Source organism: Staurois parvus, unplaced genomic scaffold, assembly GCF_062004578.1.
Source record: "Staurois parvus isolate SC_StPar_1 unplaced genomic scaffold, SC_StPar_1.0 ptg000980l, whole genome shotgun sequence".
Classification (NCBI taxonomy): domain Eukaryota; kingdom Metazoa; phylum Chordata; class Amphibia; order Anura; family Ranidae; genus Staurois; species Staurois parvus.
Genome location: NW_028318776.1, coordinates 3,442,227 through 3,464,451, shown reverse-complemented (window position 1 = coordinate 3,464,451; position 22,225 = coordinate 3,442,227). Strand labels below are relative to the sequence as shown.

At 40.4% G+C, this 22,225-nt stretch overlaps 1 protein-coding gene across 1 annotated transcript in view; it reads right to left on the bottom strand.

Moving 5' to 3' along the window:
• GABRB1 (gamma-aminobutyric acid type A receptor subunit beta1) overlaps positions 1 to 22,225 on the bottom strand; it is a 595,526-nt gene that overhangs the window by 24,681 nt on the left and 548,620 nt on the right. The window contains exons 6-8 of the mRNA XM_089657299.1: positions 9,548 to 9,685; positions 9,316 to 9,468; positions 6,037 to 6,272 (exon numbers count right to left, since the gene is read on the bottom strand). Of these exons, the coding sequence (XP_089513425.1) occupies positions 6,037 to 6,272; positions 9,316 to 9,468; positions 9,548 to 9,685 (527 nt within the window). The remainder of the gene's footprint in view (positions 1 to 6,036; positions 6,273 to 9,315; positions 9,469 to 9,547; positions 9,686 to 22,225) is intronic.

Genomic DNA, 22,225 nt, shown 5'->3' with positions numbered 1-22,225 from the left:
CTACTTGATACAGACTGGCTAAATCAACTGGCTTTTGTCTAGAAGATCCCTAACCTGAAGTGTAATTGGTGTTTTGGTTCTGGAATCTCTTGCACGTGCCATTTGGTTGCAGTCACAGGACACTGAGCCTCCTTATGCACACTGCAGTTATCCACTGTAGAATGACTTGCTTCCTACCCCTGCATAATTTGCCAAGTGGTAGCACCAACATATACCTGGCTGACAAACTAGGCAGCTGCCTAGGGTGCACTGTTGCTTAGGGGCGCAGCCATGGCCGCTGGTTTCCCCACTCTATGCCATGGCCAAAGCCCATCCCTTAAAAGGATGGGCTGTGGGAGGATTTGGGTAAGATGGGAGGATTTTATGCTGGAAAGGGTAATTTGGAGGGGGTTTAGCTAGAGGAGGGATTTAAGGGGGATTTGTGTTAGGAGGTGAGATTGGGGGAATTTGTGCTAGAAGAGGGGAAGGGGGTTTGTGCTAGAAGAGAGGATTAGGGGGGTTTGGGCTAGGAGGGGGAATTGGGGGTGTGTGCTAGGAGGGGGGATTTGGTTTTGTGTGGGGAGGAAGGATTGGTGCTGGGAAGGGTAATTTGGAGGGGGTTGTGCTAGGAGGTGCGATTGGGGGGATTTATGCTAGGAGGCAGATTTGAGGGAGAGGATGATTTATGCTAGAGAGGAAAAATTGAGGGGAAAGAGGATGTGTGCTAGGAGGGGTGAAGTAGAATTATAGGTGACATTAAATTTTTGGGGAAGTGCAAGTCTCTGGTCTTGCCTAGGGCATAAAATATTCTAGCACTGGCCCTGAGTATATCACATGTCACTCCAGGATGGTGCTGGCAACCAGAGAAGACAAGACTAAGGCATTAAGATACTAACCATAGCTACATGTCTTTTATGACGTCTATATATACACTATAATAGTTTTTCAGATGGATCTAAACAGAAAATATTACTGTAATAAATTGTTGAATGTCCCATCTATTAACAGAACACTTCCTACTCTTTGAATACAACTACAGATGATTTAAAATGTTATTTTAAAAAGTTACATAGTTATTAAGACTGCATACTTTGTATACCCAGGGGTGTGGGCTTGTTGCCGGTCTGTCTGGGGTGGGCTCTTGACTGGCCTGAGTGCCTGGCTGTTGATTATCTTTTACTGTTAATTAGATCACTGTTAGCTGCTAGCTGTTAATTAGACTACTGTTTGATTCGATCACTGTTAGATGTTAGCTGTTCATTAGATGTACTGATGATATTACTGTTTACAGTTTGCATTGTTTAGGATCATTTGATCAAGCTCTTACCTGATTCTATGTGGTATAAATTCTGTGTGAGTTGACAGTAAAGAGAGTTCCTTGTGGCACCTCAGTAAGTGGTGTCTAGTTCTTGGGTGCAATGCCCATCTATAATACCTTGGTCCTGTGTCCTAACAGTGAGGAAGCAGTTCTCTGATGGAAGCACCCAGGTGGGGTACCCTGCGGTCCGTCACAGTGATCAACTGAACTGTCCATAACTAGTTCCTCAGGGAATGTATTCCACATTTTTAATGCTCTTGCTGTGAGGAAGCCTTTCTGTATATGGAGGTTATATCTCTTTTCATCCAGATATAAAGAGTATCCCCTTGTCTTTGGTGATCATATCCCCTCTTAAGAATCTCTTCTCAACAGAGAATACATTCATTCAGCTAATCTTTCCTCATAGCTGAGCTCCTCCATACCTCTTATTAGTCTTGCTGCCCTTCTCTGCACTTTAAGTTCACCAATATCCTTTCAGTGAACTGGTACCCAAAATTGAACTGCGTATTCCAGATGAGGTTGTACTAATGATTTGTACGGGAGTCAAAATTATGTCTCTTTCTCTGGAGTCTATATCTCTTTCAATACAATAAAGTATTTTGCTTGCGTTAGAATCTGACGTTTGACATTACATGGCATTATTAACCACTTCCTATGACATTACATGGCATTATTTACTACCTATAGTAAAATGATGGCCGGACAGGATTCTCGTCAATCCAGGGAGGGCATCACGTGACTTCCCTCCCGGATCACGCATGTGGCAAGATCTGTCACTGGCTGTGTACCGAAGACACAGCCGAAGACAAATCTGTGTATTGGCCCCTTTGCCAGCACTATGTGACCTGCTGTGACCAACCACAGCAGGTCACATGACAGTTGTAAACAATGGATGGCTTCCTTTCATACCATCCATTTTATACAAGTGTGCCTAGCTGTGAATGGCCACAGTGATCACATTCACAGGCTGGGCCAATCACAGCCCATCTGTGTCATGTGATTAGCCGTGGCCAGTCACAGCTAATCACAACAAAAAAAACCTGAATGAATCAATTTCATTTAGTTAAATGCTTGCTTATAGCAAATAAATTATTTGTTATAAGCAATCAAATTGTGTAAAAAAAAAATAAATACTGATCACTTCCCCAAAGTAGTACAATGTTACTATGGTAACATTATACTACTTTGGTCATAGTGTAATATTAAAAACAAATCTTAAAAAAAGAGAAAAATGTAATAAAAAATACAAAAATAAAATAAAATTGAAAAATAAATTATCATTTTTTTTGTACTGTCACCAGTCAATGTCCCTAATCATGGCCATGCCAGTTATATGATGACGTTGTACTGCACTGGTGACAGTTTTTTAATTTATTAATTTTCCAAAAAATTATGACAAAAAAATTACAACTTCAAAAAAACTCGCCATGCCTCTTATGAAATACGTTGGACTGTCTACTTTGCAGAAAGGGGTAATTTGGGGGATATCTGTACTGTTCTGACATTTTTGGGCCTCAAGAAATTAGATTGGCTGTCAGTATTGCAGGATTGATCAATTTTCAGATATATCCCATAGTTTATGAACTCTATAACTTTCCTACAGACAAAATAATAAATACTGATTTGGGTTATTTTCACCAAAGAAATGTAGCAGAATACATCTTGGCCTAAATTTATAAATAACAATTATTTATTTGCAAACTTTTATAACAGAAACAAAGAAAAACTTTTTTTTTTCAAATCTTTGGTCTTTTTTTGTTAATTTAGCAAAAAATAAAAACCCAAGTGGTGATTAAATACCACAAAAGAAAGCTCTATTTGTGTGAACAAAGTTTGGGTACAGTGTTGCATGACTGCACAATTGTCATTCAAAGTGTGAGAGAGCTGAAACTTGAAAATTGGCTTGGGCAGGAAGGGGGTAAAAGTGCCCGATATTGCGTTGGTTAAGTCTATGAAATACCGGAACACCCAGATCCTTCTCAATCATTGACTTCCTCAGTTGTATTCCACCTAGAATGTATGATGCATGCATGTTTTTAGCTCCCAAGTGCATAACTTTTATCAACATTAAACCGCATAGTTGCCAAATTAAACAGTGCATTAAGGTGTGCTTGTAAGTTGAAGACATCCTGTAAAGACATTATTCCACTACATGGCTTGGTGTCATCTGGAAACACAGAAATAATATTTTTAATCTCAACTGCTATATAATTTAAAAATAGATTATAAAGTAAGGGTCATATTAATGATCCTTAAAGTCAGAAGCCCATTAAGAGATCTTTGGGACAATGCAGCATTGGAGTGGAGGTGAATATAGTTCCACTTTAACAAAACATACAGCATCCTCATACAGTGTGTAATGTGGATCCTGATAGCTAATCCTTCCTCTCCTATTTTCATGAGTCAGTTTCACAGTTTTTCAAGCGTCAGGAAACCCACGGTGATGGCCCCTTCCCCCCACTACCACAGAGCACTCAAGTACCATATTACACTTAGCTCTGTGCTGTGTTCTTTGCAGTGTGTAACATCAGATCTCAGCCCCCTTTCTTCCTGGAAAGCTAAGAAATACAATCTGATCTGTGTACTTTGGAATGTTTTGGAGGAGAGAGGGCTGCAGATAAACAAGTACAGTTTATATAGAAGTATTTTCATAATAACTGTGTATGGTCTGAGGAAAGTTACTTCATTGGGCTTATGTAAGGGTTTATTATTACTTTAATACATTCTATTTAATCTCCATGGAATGAATAATATTGACAGTTGCTACACTTTATTCATCCATTCCTGATATTAATGGCAGTGCAGAGTGCCTGCTGGAATAATGGTAGACATGCATACTTCCATGTTTAGATGGGACTTACATCCAAAGCTAAGCCCTCTTTCTGTAAATGGGAAGACTTGTAGCAACTGTCAAGTGAAGATTAGTGAAGGCTTTTTATACCCGCACTGGGGTTGATTTACTTAAACTGTAGAGTGCAAAATCTGGTTCAGCTGTGGGTGATAGCCAATCAGCTTGTTCAATTAAGCTTTGACAAAAAAAAACAAAACTGAAAGCTGATTGATTTCTAGGCAGAGCTGCACCAGATTGTGCACTATCCAGCTTTAGTAAATTAACCCCAATGTATTTCTATACTTTCACATAGTAGTTCACTGTAGTCTTATATGAACTTTAATCCATGTTCTCATTTGAGAGAACTATTTTTACAGACATTATGTTATGGATCTTACTGACAGGATAGTCAGCATTCAACAATCTCATCAAGTGTTGAGCACATATAAAATGATTGTATGAGATTTGCAGCCTTGCAGTTGCCTGAAGAGTACAACAGTACAGCTCAAAACATTGAGAATGGATGATTTCATTATCTTACTCTTTCATTTTGATAAAGGGATTTGGGAACTGAGAGTTTTAATACTTTTTTTATATTATATTCAGACTTTTCATGGTTCTACCAATTATACTTTAGAAAGGAGAATAGTTACAATGTAGTACTCAGATCCAGAGAAAAAGAATGTGATATATCCCGCTGGGCTGTTATTTTGCTAGGAGGGAGGATTTTTCATAATATGTTAAGGCAAAATTTTGTCTAATAAACACTATCTTGATTCTAAAATAGTCAGCAGACATATAATAGAGATTGTTGGAAAAGTAGTTGAAGGCTAAAAGCAAAGGCTAAACGCATAGAGGACAGCTGGAGCTGCTGGTGTCAGTTTGTGCAAAGCAATATTTCTACTTGAAAACAGAATTGCTGATTTGTGACACAAGACATGAAACTCTTAGAAAAGGATTCCAAAAACATAAAAAATTTATGTGTGTTTAAGGAGGATGGCCTATTTCTTTTATGTCAACAGTTACAACTGAAATACGACTTACCAGACAGGATTGTAGGTATGACTACATGTGAGTGTTTAAAAAAAATGTTTGCCAACTTATTGTTCACGTGGTGGATGGGCAGATTGTGAAAAGATGCTGATGGACTCTGTGACACCAAAAATTAGTTTTCAGATTACATTGTTAATAGAATTATATGGCTAAATTATGCTTTTGGAAAAGTTATGCTTCTTCCGATGTCCATTCACTGTGCATAGTGCTTTAGGTAAATGGAAGCTCTCTAACCAATGAAGCTCTTCATCATCTAGTTTTAAAATAGAAATCCAGTTAGAGCCCCTTACCTGTTCACTCATGCCCACTTACTCCAACTCACTGAACAAAGTAATTAGTAATACTTTTTTAAAATTCCCAAGATAACATGCCTTATATCTGGTTACATCACGAGTCGGGATGTCTTGGTAGCAGGACCCAAAAGGGCAGCTCTAGAGCCTGGAGAGGGTGAGTTGCGATTTAATAACTTTATTTTTGTCCACAGGAATGGGGGGGTAGCCAAAGTATGCAAGCGGATTCTGCACTGGGCAAATACATTTCACTCATTCTTACTCTATCAAATAACATGGTGTTATTCTAGTTCCAATTTAAATCTCATATTTTAGGCAATTACCTGCTCAATAAAAACTAGAATTTCCCTAAATCAAGCAGACTTCCAAACCTCTTGACGGATTTTATCATTTCAGATGCTGACTATCCAGTATGGAAAATAGAACACCTATATACAGTAATACCCAACTGCGTGTAATCTCAAACAGATAATGTGATGAGATATATGCATTTCCATGAGGATGTTCCTCTTTATAAAAACACTGTGAATTTTCTTTTTTAACAGCATTGTTTATTTCCCCGTTACCTGGAGTTTATTCTTTTCGTTATTTGCTTTCTCTGCTTTTTCTGCTGCTTTCTTCTGTAGCTGAGGACCTTTTCCAAAGAAGATGTAGTTCACAAAAGCATATTCCAGCAATGCCAAGAACACAAATACAAAGCATCCCATTAGGTAGATGTCTATAGCCTTGACATAAGGGATCTTTGGTAGGGTTTCTCGCAGATGGGTACTGATGGTAGTCATTGTCAGCACAGTGGTGATTCCTATAAGAAGACGTTATGCATGACTCAATGATCTCTTCTTGACAGGTGCACACCAACATTTCTACACTGTAGGCTATGTGTATAAAGGGCAACATATTTTCAATGAAGCTCGAGTAACCTTTTGAAGATAGGTTTTAATGCTATTTACACCTACACTGTAATTGCAATACAACCTCAATATAATTTTAGAAGACCAATAACCTTTTTGTGAATAAATACCTGGACTCCTAAACTTGCATCTGACTTTGAATATTTTTCCTGGAGATAATAAAATCTTTTTAATTATCCTAGGGTTATTTATCTTTTCCCAATAAGAGGTATATTCACCTAGGGAAAAACAACACTGTGGTTCATGGCATCACAATGTAATTTGCTTGAGGCCTGCTACTGTTCCCTGTGGTTATATTTGTAGATGTTTGTTGAAGCAATACACTAAGAACACCAAAAGCTCCTAGGGCCAAATATAAGTAAATAGGATTGAACGTCTCCCTTTATTGTGAGTTTTGGTGGGAGGATATATAAATGTTCAGTATTTATGTTGTAGTGTGAAGTTTGCTCCTAGCTTGATAAAGGGCTAGACATGTTACAAAATTTTGGTATGTAAAATCAAAGCCTGAAAAAATGTCTTATTAGCAAGTATATATTTTGGTACCCCTGCTGTATGGTACTAACTACTAAGATTCACTGAGGAGATTTTTGACCATACAAATGCTCTAGGTCATTAAAGGAGTACATTTAGCACAGTATTTTGAACAAGCTCATGTTTTCTAGCCTCATTCACTCCTCCCCTGACTGGCAGCACTAAATTTAATAAGAGTGGATAGGATGAGTGGTACCTAATAGTTTTTAGAAGAGAAGTTCAATCCTCCATATTTCAAGAGGTATGAAAACTTTTTCAAGGCAAAACACACACACACACACACACACACATATATATATATATATATATATATATATATATATACACACACACACACACATACACACACACACACACACACACACATACACACAATTCAAATGGACTGATTAACTTTATAGTAACCCAATGCACACCCAATAAATCCCTTTCAATGGAAAAGAATAATCAGATGTATTATGGGGAGATGGGCATAAAGCAGGACCATGGCCAGACTATGGGCATTCAAATATTAACATATTCCTAACAATTAGTAAATAACCTTTATGATGAAAGTATAACTAAAGGCAAAACGTTTCTTTTAGTTTTGGATAGAGTGCATAGGAATTAGAATGTTTGTCAGTTTTTATTGTTGTCTGTGCCCCCTTTAGGGATAATCACCCTCTCTTTGTCCTGTTTACCATTATCATTGAAAGTGAAAGTAAAAGAAAATCTAAAATTCTGGGTTGTCCTCAGAAAAGTAATAGAGAGGAAACCTTCCAAGGGGGACACTAATTCTGGTGACCTGGGAGTCCCCAAGGAATTCCCTTAATTTGCAGGGAATTCCTCTCACTTCCTGTTTGGCTATAAGACAGGAAGTGAAGGGAAATCTCCATAATGGGACACAGAGGGTAAAAAAAATAAAAAATAAATAAAAAAAATATGACTGGGGTTATAACACTCCCTTACTTTATCTAAAATGAAAAAAAAAAAAAGGTTTGGCCTAAAGTTCTACTTTAAAGTGTCACTAAACCCACAACAGTAAAATCTATATATGCAGCGAAGCATGCTTGTTATACTCACTGTGAAACCTAAGGGGTTAATCCTCTGTATTGTGTAAAAAAGAAAGTTTGATACTGTCTTCTCTAATCCCTCCTTCTTCCACATTCCCCATTTCATCTCTTCATAGAACACAGCCTCGAGGACACTCTGCACATGCTCAGTTTGGTGTGCACTGCTAGAGAGTTTTTTCTTTTTCTGGGGAGGGTGCATGAGATCAGCACAGGGCCAATCAGCACTCTCCAGAGAGAGGGTCAGGGGTTATGCAATCTAATAGGGCAGTGAGAGGAGAATGAAAACTCTTCCTATAAGGTTCAACCAGTGTCCAGCTTGTATTTCCATGATGTGTGTACTGTGGGAGACCAAATATAGTGAATGCAGGGTCTTGGGTTTAGCAAAACTTTAAGTGAAGAATTGTGGGTAAAACCCATCAAAATAAAAATACTAGTGTTTTAAATTTCTTCAGAGTGAAGCTGATCTTTTCCTTTGGATTAAAAAGTAAATAAGCCTCAAAGAGTAAGTCCACTTTTATTGGGGAAAAAAACAATCCTCTCTGGGTGATCAATGTACATGTCAATGTGCCGAGTGACTCTGGGAGTGACTTTTTCATTATTAATGAGCTGCTGCACTTGCAGTGTTCTAATAAGGAAAGTTGCACTGTCTGCATCACTTTAGAAGTAATTAACCCTTTGGGAGTATATTATCAAAAAATTAAATCTTCATGGCAGAGGATGCCTAAAATCTCATTTGTATCTGAGCACAGACTTCTGAGAATATCAGTGAGCCTATCACACAAGCAAGAAATTACATTTCTGTGTGGGGGGGTGTTCCGTACACTGATGGTGTACGGAACACCCCCAGTTTGCTATACTGCATTATATTTTACAGATAATTACAGATAATTACAGTGCTGCAGATTGAAAAGGAAAGGTAATTTTTAATAACATTAAATTACAATATGACTTGTGTAGCAATTTTAAAGGCTAGATGATTTTTTTCAAATGAAAGTAGAGTTAGCCTTTAAAATAATCCCCTACAGGCCTTTGTAGTAAATTGTGGAGCAATTCATCATCAAGTTTACAATAGAAGCAGTGCAACCAAAAAGATAATTTTGGATTGTTTTAAGCTTTATTTACTGCTTGCTAAGCACATGCAAATATTTGAATGTCCATAGCCTGGCCATAGTCCCATTACCCTAAATGAGTTATAAACCCTCTATTTTGTGGGTTTATAATTGAGGTAATGGTATGAAAATAGCTATAAGAAGGCTCTACTGTGTCGCTTTCCATGCAAAATAATAAACTATATTACAAATATGTACATGTTATGTATTATATTGTTTGCTGTAAACTGAAGAAACCTTACCTAGTGCTACTCTTGCAGCAGATGCATCATAGTTGATCCAGAAAGACACCCAGGACAGAATAGTAATGAGTGTGGAAGGCATGTAGGTTTGTAAGATGAAGTATCCAATATTTCTTTTAAGTCTGAAGCTCAATGAAAGCCTAGGATAAGAACCTGGAAATCAAAGAAAACATGTAATAAAAAACAAGCCTTATTAATATTTATTCCTAGACCAGTTTTACTGAATCCTTACCAGTGGAAAACACTACTTTCTTTGAGACCATTTTGTAATCAATAATGGAGAACTGAGGCAGCTCGATCTTCTCTACTCCTGTGATTGCTTTATCTCCTCCGTTCCAGTAGAACTCGATGTCATCTGTTGTGTAGCCATCTGCAAACAAAATGTTATAGCAGGTTAAGAAAATAAACATTTTATTCTAAAAGTTGTTCACAGGACATCAATTAAAATGCAATTTTACTAGAAAGAGTTCATCCGCTTGTCTTGCATTGTATTGTAACTCTACTATCTCCTTTTATTTTGTAAAGCGTTTCACAAACTGTTGGTGCTAAATAAATCCCATATAACAATATTAATTCCTCATTGTGATGATCTGCTTCATAGAACTGCCAAACACTTGTTCACTAGTTTGTGATACAAGAAAGGACTGCCACTGTGGGCCCAACTTGTGTTACACACAGTCATATGAATATCCTGTAGAAGGATAAAGCTGTGAACCATTATGTCCTCTACCCTTGGATTCTTTCCAGTAGTGGGTTTTGGTTTTGACACAGCTGTAACACTGGCCAATTAGTTATGCTTTGTCGCAAGCTGAACTGATCTTTTTGGCCTATCAAAGACCATTATTACCCCCCTTTCTTTTGTTTACTTTATACCAGGGGTCACCAAACTTTCTAAACAAAGGGCCAGTTTACTGTCCTTCAGACTGAAGGAGGGCCGGACTGTGGCCAACGGGATTTGAATTTTTTGCTGGTATCAGTGGGACCAAACAGTGACTGCATTTGTTTTCTTTTCTTTTTACCTCTTCTTTCACCTGGTGATCTGGCCAATAACACACCTCCTGTTAGCATTCCCTCACTCTGAATGAAGACGCACAGGGGCACAGCAGATACCAGCATTGTAAATTTGGGGGGAGGGGAGTGTTAGATGGACTAGCAGATTTAGATGCACTACCTCACTGAAGTCAAACTCTAGCTCACACTAAAGTTGCACAAGCAGTGCTCCATCTATGATTTAAAGGAGAGGAATAGTGCCCAATATTCTGTATCAGGGGTTAGATGGACTAGCACATTTAGATACACTAACACACTGAAACCAAACTCCAGCTCACACTAAAGTTGCACAAGCAGTGCCCCATCTTTGGTATTAGGGAGAAGAATAGTGCCCCCATATTCTGTATCAGGGGAGGAAAAGTGCCTCATTGTTGATGTCAGTGGCAGGAATTATGCCCCTTTGTTGCTGTCAGTGGGCAGAATAGTATTTCATATTAGTGGGATGAAAAGTTCCTCAAAGGCCGATTAAAGACAACCAAAAGGCCACATCTGGCCCCTGGACTGCAGTTTGGAGACCCCTGCTTTATACCATTGCCAGTTGCAGTATAAGTAGGAAATGGTTTTAGTTAGTCACAGGCAGAGATCCTATTGGGAAAAAACACACTCTAATACTGACAAAATGACATGCACAAAACCAGTTTAAACTGTTAGCGATTCTCCTCATTATAACATTGTGGGTAATGATTTTTGAGGATATCAAATTCTACCTATATAACAATAATATTTTTTCAGTACTTTTGTTTTTTTTGGGGTATTTCAGATCACTGTAAGATACATGTATTCTGTCACTAATCAAATAACTATCTTATTTTTGTTCTTGTTTTAACATGGGAACAAGAAAAAAAGAATTGTAAATGGAATACATTGTTTAACATGGATAATGTGCACAGGTATCATGTCCTTTTCTGAGATATATTTATAATATACTCCTGACATTAGACATGCTTTCATTTGTATTTTTCACAATGCCATGTGTGATGATGTAAGATGGCATTTTGAAACCACCAGGATGAACTAGACAGAAGTGTTGTATAAGCCATGGAAGGCAATCTGTAACACTGGAGGCACAGATGGCCAACTTGCAATCTTCTGTCCTCTCTGCCTCGTACTTTCCTCTGGGTGTAACATAACATACCGTTTGTGCATTTGCAGCCCCATGATACAGAAATGCCTTCTGTTGCTGCATTGTTTATATGTTGATAAAGGCAACTATTTCCTTCTGTTTATAATGGGCGATGCTGCATGATGAAGAATAATTCGCATCAAGGAGAGCATGGTGTATCTTCTGAGCAGTCCCCAGCTTCAGAGCAGCAGAACGTCCCTCTATGCAGATCATTTTCTTCACCAACAGTGCTCAAAAATTTCCACTGGATTCTTGTTTATGTGTCAGTTTGGTGCTTTAACATAGAATGTTTAGTGTCCACATTTATGTGAAACTCCTAAGCTGAGTAGAAGTGTATGTCTTGCCATCATAGCTGATCTGCTGTAGTAATGTAGCTATCGATGTTTTTTTTTTTTTTACAAAATAAGATAGGCATAAATAAGTGGTATTAAACCCCAAACCAAAAATGTAATCTGTTGCAGCTTACCACTCCTTAGATTTGGTGGCTGCATTCGTTTTCTTTTCCTTTTACCGCTTTCACCTGTTAATCTGGCCAGTAACAATTAATTGTTAATTTGGGGGGAGGGGAGTGTTAGATATACTAGCATATTTAGCTACACTAACACTCTGAAGCCAAACTCCAGCTCACACTAAATGTTAAGGACCGACCGGTGGTAGCCTCTAGCGCTCCACAGACCAGGATTCCCCAGGGCGTGGAATCTAAGCCTCGACCTGCTTGTTCACCAGAGCCCCTGATGGTGGGGATGGACTTGGAGCATGCCGAAACCAGGTCGCAGCCCCTGGGTGCAACCAGCTGTGGTAGAACCACTTGCCGGTGGTACGTAGCAGGTGAGATCGTGATGTGAGGAGGCGGAGTGAGCGAAGTCAGACAGGCCAGGTCAGTATCGGTGGAGGCAGGACGGTACAAGTGGCAGGCAGAAGCATAAACGGGTCACAGGCCAGGTTCGGTAACAGGAGATCAAACGTACAGGATTAGACAGGAGAATGGTCAGACAAGCCAGGGATCAGAGCAGGAGATAGTCAACGAATCAGGGTCAGGCAGGGTCGGCAACAAGGCAATCTCTCAGGAACACAGGATACAGGAAAAGACCATTTGAGGCAATTTGAGCACAGTCAGAGCCTGTTTAAATAGGGCGCCCTGCGCTCTCATTGGTGCCAGGTGCGCGTCCACAAGTGCACATGCGCAACTGCTGTTGCCGTCGCAGGTGCCCAGGTCTTGGTGCCCGCACGCTAGTGCACCCCAGCATACCGCGCATGCGCAGACCCGCGTAAAGCCTGGGGTCCCTGACATTGCCCACCCCTTATGGGCAGCCTCCGGATGCCCAACTGATTTTTCCTTCGAGGCTGGTTGCGAAGGAATTCCTGAATCAATCTATCTAGGAGCATGGACATTTTGAGCAGGTTCCCACGAATTCTCTTCTGGCCCATAGCCTTTCCACTTGATGAGGTATTGCGTTTGACCACCCCTTCTCCTGCAGTCAATAATCGCTTCTACCTCGAATTCTTCTTCTCCATCAATGTCTATAGTCTCTGGGGGTCTAGATCTACGAACTGAAAAAGGATCTGGTACTGCAGGTTTCAACAGAGACACATGAAAAACAGGATGTATTTTAAAAGATTCGGGAAGTGCCAGCTTGTATGCAACTTCATTGATCTTACGTTCTACTCGGAAAGGGCCCACGAATTTGGATGCCAATTTCCTTGACGGGCATGCCAGTTTCAGATTGGTCATTGCCAACCAAACCTGATTGGTGCATGACCAATTCCCCTCTTCTTCTTTTGTCAAAAAATTTTTTGCTATCATCCTGGGCTCTAGCCATTGTTTCCTGTAATAATTTATTATTGGTTGTGAAGAAATTTAGGGTCTCTTGGGCCGCCAGGACTGAGTTCTCTGGGACCAGATCTGGCAGGAAAGTGGGGTGGAACCCATAGTTGGTGAAGAACGGGGATTGATTGGTGGCAGAATGGTTCGCATTATTATAAGCAAACTCTGCCATCGGCAGAAGTGTCAGCCAGTCATCTTGCAGAAATGAAGTGCAACATCTAAGATATTGTTCAAGCGTTTGATTGGTCCGCTCAGTCTGTCCGTTTGTTTGCAGGTGATACGCTGAAGAGAAAGACAGCTTGATTTCCAAACCCTCGCATAAAGCCTTCCAAAATGTGGGCGTGAACTGAACTCCCCGATCCGAAACAATATTCTTTGGTACTCCGAGAAGTCTCACTATCTCCTTGATGAAAACCTGTGCCGTTTCGGAAGCAGATGGTGTCTTTTCTAGTGGAAGGAAGTGGGCCATTTTAGAGAGACAGTCCACTACTACAAAAATCATGGTGTGATCCTGCGATGGTGGCAGTTCCACGATAAAATCTATGGAGATCATGCTCCAGGGTCGGTCAGGTATTGGCAAGGGTCGCAGCAGGCCCCAAGCCTTGTCTCTGGTGGGCTTATTCCGATTGCAAATAGTGCAAGTTCTAACGTACGTCTCACAATCTTTGGCCATACTTGGCCACCAAAACGTGCGTCGTGCCAATTCTAGGGTCTTGTGTATTCCAAAGTGACCCGCCAATGGATGAGCATGGCAATAGCCCAAAACCAGGGTCTGAGCTTCCTTGGGTACCAGAATCTGTTCCCCCCTCCACAAGAGACCTTCCCTGCTCTGTATTGAAATTCCGGGTAGGTCAGGAATCCTGGTGGACGCAGCCTGTAGTTTGGACAAAAGCTCAGACTGAAGCAGTAAGAAACTACCTGCCGGCAAGATGGTATCCGGTTTGGGTGTTTCTTTAGGGTCTTCAAACATCCTGGAGAGAGCATCCGGTTTCGTGTTTCTAGACCCAGGTCGATAGGTTATATGTAGGTTGAACCTAGAAAAGAATAATGCCCATCTGGCCTGACGTGGTTTGAGGCATTTAGCTGTCTTCAGATACTCAAAATTTTTATGGTCTGTGTAGACCAAAATGCGGTGTAGGGCTCACTCCAATAGATACCGCCACTCTTCTAATGCTGTCTTAATTGCTAACAATTCCCGATCTCCAATGTCATAATTCCTTTCCGAAGGGGAGAGCTTCCTAGAAAAGAAAGCTACCGGGTGCATAAGTTCCTTTGCACCTACCCTTTGCGACAATACTTCTCCTACAGCAACTTCTGATGTGTCCACCTCTAATATATATGGTAATGATGCATCAGGGTGGCTTAAGATGGGGGCTGCCATGAACAGTTTCTTCAGAGCCTCAAAGGCGGCCTGTGCTGCTGGAGTCCACTGAAAACGTACCCCCATCCTTGTGAGTTGGGTGATGGGGGATACCAAGCCTGAGAAATTTTTTATAAACTTCCTATAGCAAATTGGCAAAACCGATAAATCTCTGAACCCCCTTCTTATCCGTGGGGGCTGGCCATTCTAGAATTGCAGTGATTTTCATGGGATCCATAGCAATCCCAGTGGTGGAAATGATTAGACCCAAAAACGAGATACTGCGCTGCTCGAAACTGCACTTTTCAGCTTTGGCATAGAGCCCGTGCTGGCGAAGTCGCTCCTGCATGCTCCTGACATGCCCTCGATGCGCCTCCAGAGACGAGGAAAAGATCAGAATATCATCTAGATATACAATCACAAAAACGTCCAAAAAGTCTCTAAAAATATCATTCGCGAAATGCTGAAAAGTGGCCGGTGCATTACATAACCCAAATGGCATAACCAAGTGCCCAAACCGAGTGTGAAAAACGGTTTTCCACTCATCCCCTTCGCGTATACGGACCAGATTATAAGCACCCCTGAGATCGAGTTTCGTAAAAATAGAAGCTGTCTTTAATCTTTGGAATAACTCAGGGACTAAGGGAAAGGGGTAGCGATTCTTGACTGTGATCTTATTTAAGTCCCTATAATCGACACATGGCCTCAGGGACTGGTCCTTTTTTTCAACAAAAAAGATTCCTGCCCCGGCCGGTGATGTGGAAGGGCGAATAAAGCCCTTCCGAAGGCTTTCATCAATATATTCTTTCAATGCCTCCAACTCTCGTTCTGACAGGGGAAAGATTCGGCCAAAGGGTATCTCAGATCCCGGGAGAAGGTCAATGGGGCAGTCGTAAGCCTGATGCGGGGAAAGAATATCTGCTCCCCGTGGGCTAAAAACGTCAAGAAACTGATGATAAGCAGAAGGCACAATTTGGGCTAATTCTGTATCGGTATTCACACATAACAAGGTTGGTGTATCTAGTGGTAACCTGGGCAAGCAATGCTCCTGACAATAAGGTGAGTGAAACTGGATTGACCCGGCTTTCCAGTTAATTTGGGGGTAATGAGCTGGGATAAAATAACTGGGAATAGAGGAGACGCAATGGCATCTAAACAGAGAAGTTCTTGATGATGACCTGCCACTGTGGTGTGTATAGGAGGGGTCTCCTGATCTACCGTCCCCGATTTTATTCAAGACCCATCGGCCAAGAAAATGTTCAGGTCATGCTCCTTGGTGAGTAATGGAATCTGCTGCTGGGCTGCAAAGCTAAGGTCAATGAAACAACTACACGCCCCGGAGTCAATAATAGCTGTCACTTGTACGATTCTTCCGAGGAGCTGAAAAGAAACAGGTACAGCTAAGTGAGTGGGGTTACCTGTGCAGGCAGGAGACATAGCAGAAATAAAGGAAGAGCACTTACAGAGCTTCTCTGGACAGGAGTGCACCATGTGACCTGCTGCTCCGCAGTAGAGGCACAGGTTGTTCAACCGACGTCTCTGGCGTTCTTTTGTAGAAAGGGAAGGCCGCATCAGACCGAGTTGCATGGGCTCAGTCCCATCTGATGGTTCCGGATTCCGATTGCCGACTGTGGCCCTTGGCAGGACTGGTACCCTTGGCAGCATCCAAGTGGATCTTGGCCCCTGGCTGGACCTCTCCTGTCTCCGTTCCCGCAACCTACGGTCAATCTGGATGGCCCGGTTTATCAGGTCTTCCAAGGATTCAGGTACTCCTACCCTTGCCAACTCATCTTTAAGTGGGTCAGACAACCCTAATCGAAATTGATGACGCAAGGCTGCGTCATTCCACTGAGTGTCTCCGCTCCAACGCCTAAATTCGGCTGCATAGTCCTCCGCTGCCTGGTGTCCCTGCTGCAAGGTATAGAGGGCTGCCTCATCATAAAGTTGCGCCATTGCTTTGAAAAAGGTAGTAACAGAATTCAGGTGTGGGTGGCGAGTTTCCATCAGACGGTGAGCTCATCCCTGGGGTTCACCCTGCAACAAGGATATAATGAACCCTACCTTCACAGATTCAGACGAAAAAGTCCGGGGTTGTAGATCAAAATATAGCTGTCAGGAGTTCTGGAAGGCCCTGAACTTCCCTCGATCCCCATTGAAACGCTCGGGCGTTAGCACTCGAGGTTCTGGCGGGGGATGGTGAACACTGCTCCAGCGGAAGGATCTTTGGGGCCCCTGGCAGGAGGTGAACTAACCGGGTCTGATGCTATGGTAGCAGGTGCGGCTAGGGTCTGAACACGTCCCTCCAAATGCTTATATCCTTCCTCTAGTGTTTTAACGGCTTGAGTGAGCGCCGCCAGGTGTTGACACATCTCTTCCCAAGGAAAGAGTCCTCCTCCAGACTCGGTCCTTAACAGAACCATACGGCCATGACGGACAGGTGGTAGCCTCTAGCGCTCCACAGACCAGGATTCCCCAGGGCTCGGAATCTAAGCCTCGACCTGCTTGTTCACCAGAGCCCCTGATGGTGGGGATGGACTTGGAGCAGGCCGAAACCAGGTCGCGGCCCCTGGGTGCAACCCGCTGTGGTAGAAGCACTTGCCGGTGGTACGTAGCAGGTGAGATCCTGATGTGAGGAGGTGGAGTGAGCGAAGTCAGACAGGTCAGGTCGGTAACGGTGGAGGCAGGACGGTACAAGCGGAAGGCAGGAGGATAAATGGTTTCACAGGCCAGGTTCGGTAACACGAGATTAAACGTACAGATTTAGACAGGAGAATGGTTACAGAAAAAAAACCATACGGCAATTTGAGCACAGTCAGAGCCTGTTTAAATAGGGCGCCCTGCACTCTCAGTGGTGCCAGGCGCGCATCCACGATCGTGAGTGCGCATGCGCAACCGCCATTGCCGTCGCGGGCGCCCAGGTCCTAGTTCCCGCACGCTAGTGCGCCCCGGCATGCCGCGCATGCGCAGACCCGCTGAATGTGGTAAAGCCTGGGGTCCCTGACACTAAAGTTGCACAAACAGTTACAGGAAACAGTTTTTTTTTCCTTTTCTGATAATTGATTTACAGAAATAAATAAAAGCTGATCATTGTAAGCAACCCTGTCAGTGGTAAATGGTTTGTCTTAACAAGCTTAACTGATACATTTGCAGAAGAGCTTGTTCTGTTGAAAAACAACAGACCTACTGGCCAGATCACCATGTGAAGAAAAGAAAGAAAGCCTAAAAAAGAAAATGAATTCAGCCACCACATCTAAGAATTGGTAAGCTTCAATATAGAAAATGCCGGCTTTTGGATTTATTATTTCTTTAAGGGAGGCCAAGCAGCTCTCATATTACTTTATAGCATACATTGGGGTCAATTCACTAAAGGTTTCCGCATGCGATATGAAGGTCACATGACTAATTTTTCAGAATTCAATTTCTATGCATTAAAGTCAAGGGGTGTTAAAGTAAAACCGGGACATTTAATTTTACAGGTATAAAAAGGGATGCTAGTGTGCCGGTACTACATGCAGTAGTAAGTGGCAAGTGTGTCCTATTACTGATAGGTGGAGCACATGTCACGGGCCAATCCAGAGACAGTTAATCATGATGGCAGACAACAGTGTTAGTGCGTTCATGGAACAGCGTGTGGCGCTGAAGTTTCTTTTGAACAAAGGTGTACAATCTGTGGATATCTACAGAAGACTTCAAACAAAGTATAGTGATGAGATACTTGGAATGGTGTAAACATTTCAAAGGTGGCCGTATGTCCGTCAGTGATGATTTGCAGTTGACAGCAGACATTCCTGTGAACATTCTGCACATGGAACACTTGATCTTGGATAATTGATGCATAACCTGTCATGAAACTGCACAGGAGACAAATCTTTCTGTGGGAACAGTGAACACAATGATGACGAAGTGAAACAGGCTGTCCTAGGATGGTTCAGGCATACTGACAAATCTTTCTATGCCAAAGCTTTCCAGGCATTAGTTAAATGCTGGGATAAGTGTATAAATGTAGCAGGGGAGTATGTTGAAAATAAATGCACTCCTTGAAATTTGTTCTTTTTTTATATCAACCTAAAAGTCCCGGTTTGACTTGAACACCCCTTGACCACCTCACTAAAAGTAATGCGTTATTTACCGAAATGGTTAAATATTTATATTTTACGATATTTTAGAGCTTAAATTTTGAGTTATTTTTGGCTTTTTATTTTTTGCAAGCTAACACTGCACCAGAAGGCACACAGCATATTGTGAAACTATTAAAACATTCTAGTGTGCTTTCATTCACAGAGAACATTTTATACTTTTCTCTTCCTGGACAGTGCAGAGTTCCTCTGATTATTATTTTGTACGTTTATAAAATACGTCCAGCAAATACCAGGTGATAAATAAGGAATGTGTGTGTTTTTTAGTGAATTGACTAATGATTTATCTAATTTTTTTTACAGTATTTTTCTCACTACTTTAACGAATGTGAGGTATTTAATTTGCATTCAATATTTTACTGTGATGAATTGACTCTTTTATTATCTTATGGAATATTTCGGAAAAATTAGTCATGTGACCTTCATATTGCATGTCTTAGACACCACTCTAAAAATGACTGACTGAATGTGTTCCTATTTCCTGATATAGAATGACTGGCCCTTTTAGACTCTCTACTCCCAAACTTGGTGTGCTTTGTGTAGCTATGACTTCTGACCTTAGTGTAATATTACAGCTAACCAGGTAGAAGAGACAATTCAAGACAATTCAATTCAATTCCAGTCCGGCCTTAACTCTAGTGGATCTTTGGTCCTGCTAATTCATGCAGAACTGTTTAAGTTCAGCATCATTTATTTCCAGGTCTTGTCAAACATACCTGTTCAAGAGATAAAGGGTGACTGCATTTTTACACTGCTGAAAGTGAAGAACCATTGAATCAGGTTGTTTACCGTCAACAAAACTATCAGCTCTCCTTCACATGTACACTATACATGCATACCTCAGTTTACGAACGCCTCGGTTAACGTAATTTTCGGTTTACGAATGAAAATCCATTGAAAATAATGCTTCGGTTTACAAATTTTTTTTGCAATACGAACGGATTAATTGGTTGTCAGTGCATTTATGATTTTTTTTTTAATAAGGAGTTTTGAACAGATAAGACTTTTTTTTAACTTCTTTTTGACCTCCGGAACGGATTAATTGGTTTTCAATGCATTTACACTTTTTTTAAATCATGTCCCTTTATGCCTTTAACGTGCACTTTATAAAGCGTTTTGAACAGATAAAAGACTTTTTTTTTACTTTTTTCTGACCTCCGGAATGGATTAATTGGTTTTCAATGCATTTACATATTCATTTTTAACCATGTCCCTGTACAGTACTATGCCTTTAAAGTGCACTTTATAAGGAATTTTGAACAGATAAGACTTTTTTTAAACTTCTTTCTGACCTCCGGAACGGATTAATTGGTTTTCAATGCATTTAGACTTTTTTTAAGTCATGTCCCTTTATGCCTTTAAAATACACTTTATAAAGAGTTTTGAACAGATAAAAGACTTTTTTTTTACTTTTTTCTGACCTTCGGAACAGATTCATTGGTTTTCAATGCATTCCTATGGGAAACCGCATTTCAGTTTATACATTTTTCGCAATACGAAAACTCCCCCAGAATGAAATAAATTTGTAAACAGGTATGCCTGTATCTCCACCACTTTTAAATTTATGGTAGGTATGTTCTGTGTTTCATGGCTTCTGTTATCCTTAGCAGTGGCAGAAAGAGTCCATGAGGACAAGTAGAAGGTAGAGGACGATGACTGTATATCATAAAGGACAACACCAGGTTTTGGGTCCCCCAAATAACTACTTGCCAATTAAAAAAACTTGTTGACCATTTATCAAATGATAGATATGAGCTGTATCCAGATCTACAAGTGGGAGGGTTCTCAGAAACTATCTGACCCGCATCTGGTGTAAATGTCCCCCCCGAGAGTCCTCAATACACCTGAACAGTATGCATAAATGGTATGGGCACTCTAGATTCCTAGTCTGCCTTTTATGGTGCCACAATCCCACAAAGCTTTAAATCAAAAACACAGTGGAATGCTATTGATTTCTTACAGCCAGGAAAATCATGCCATCGCTAATGCTAGGTTTTTGTGCACTGATGGAACACCTGATCATAATCCTTCCTTTTCTTTATTTCTTTTTATTTAGTTATCTTCCCAAAACTGCATTTGGACATGAAGCCATTCACTCACAAGATATAAAAACAATATTGCATCAAGTCTGTAATTGAATGAATTAATATTGCAGTATAATATAAAATGAATTCATGACTCGGCAGAGATGAATGCTCATTGGATATGTTTCAGCATGGATCATAAATTAAATCTCAAAATCTATTGCAGCTTTCTGAAAGGGTGTCAGGGAACTGGACAAAAGCTGAATAAACGATTGGTTTCCACTGCCTCTTACTCAGAAAAGGAACCATGAATTTAAAAAGTAAAAGTGAATTTGGCATTCTCTTCTACAATACTATGTTTTTGTCTTACTTTTGATTTGAAGTGTTTTAAGCACTCATTTTGTATTGTGTACCCTATACCTGCAATGATGTACCAGAAGCTTTGGTTGCTAAATCATACCACAGTAATTAAACATACTAATTAAAAGACAAGAGGTTGATGAGTACAGAATCTTTTAACTCAATAGCCCAAAGTTAAAACCGTTCACTGGAGCCATTAATATCCAAGTCTGAGTATTAGAGTGTGTATGTGCTAATCTAACGCGTTACACCAAGCATCATTCATTTACCGTATTCACACTCAATTGACCCTGCACATAATAATAGCTGATATGAGTGTATTTGCTGTGGTCAAGAAAGCTGAACTAAGTGTTTGATATTCTGTAAAGATAACTAATTTAACTTAGAGAGGGTAAAGGTAAACGACCTCACAGACATTAGATCGGCGATAACAATAATAATAAACTGAGTAATGGCTCTGTAATAATGGCACTCAAGAGAACAGAAAGTCAATTTGAGAATAATGTTTTTAAAGAGACCTCATCACCAGAGCAAGATTATAATTTTTAGGCCAAAAACAGTAGATTTTAATATTACTTTAAAAGGTACATTGTAAAATGCAAACATTATAACTTCACAGTAAACTATCCTTAATTGTCAGTGGTTCCAACTCATGAAAATAATTGGTCCTTCGAAAACCAAAAAGAAGGTCATGTAAACAACTAATGATCTGTTGAACTTAAAAAAGATTGGACATTTAAAAAAAAAAAATCATTAATAGCATGCAATGCAAAGCTGCAGCATCAAGGCCAGCAGAATAATATCATGCATTAAAATGGGTATATACTCAAGAGATAAAACTTTAACTATAACAATTGATAAAACTTTAACTATAACAATTTACAAAACTCTGGTTTGGCCACATCTTTAATATGCAGTCCACTTTTGGTTACTAATCCTCAGGAATGTTGTGTAGAAATGTGTATGATGAAAAATAAATGTTTAATTTCAGATTATTTCATTAAGTCCATAATTTCATTTAGTCATATTGGG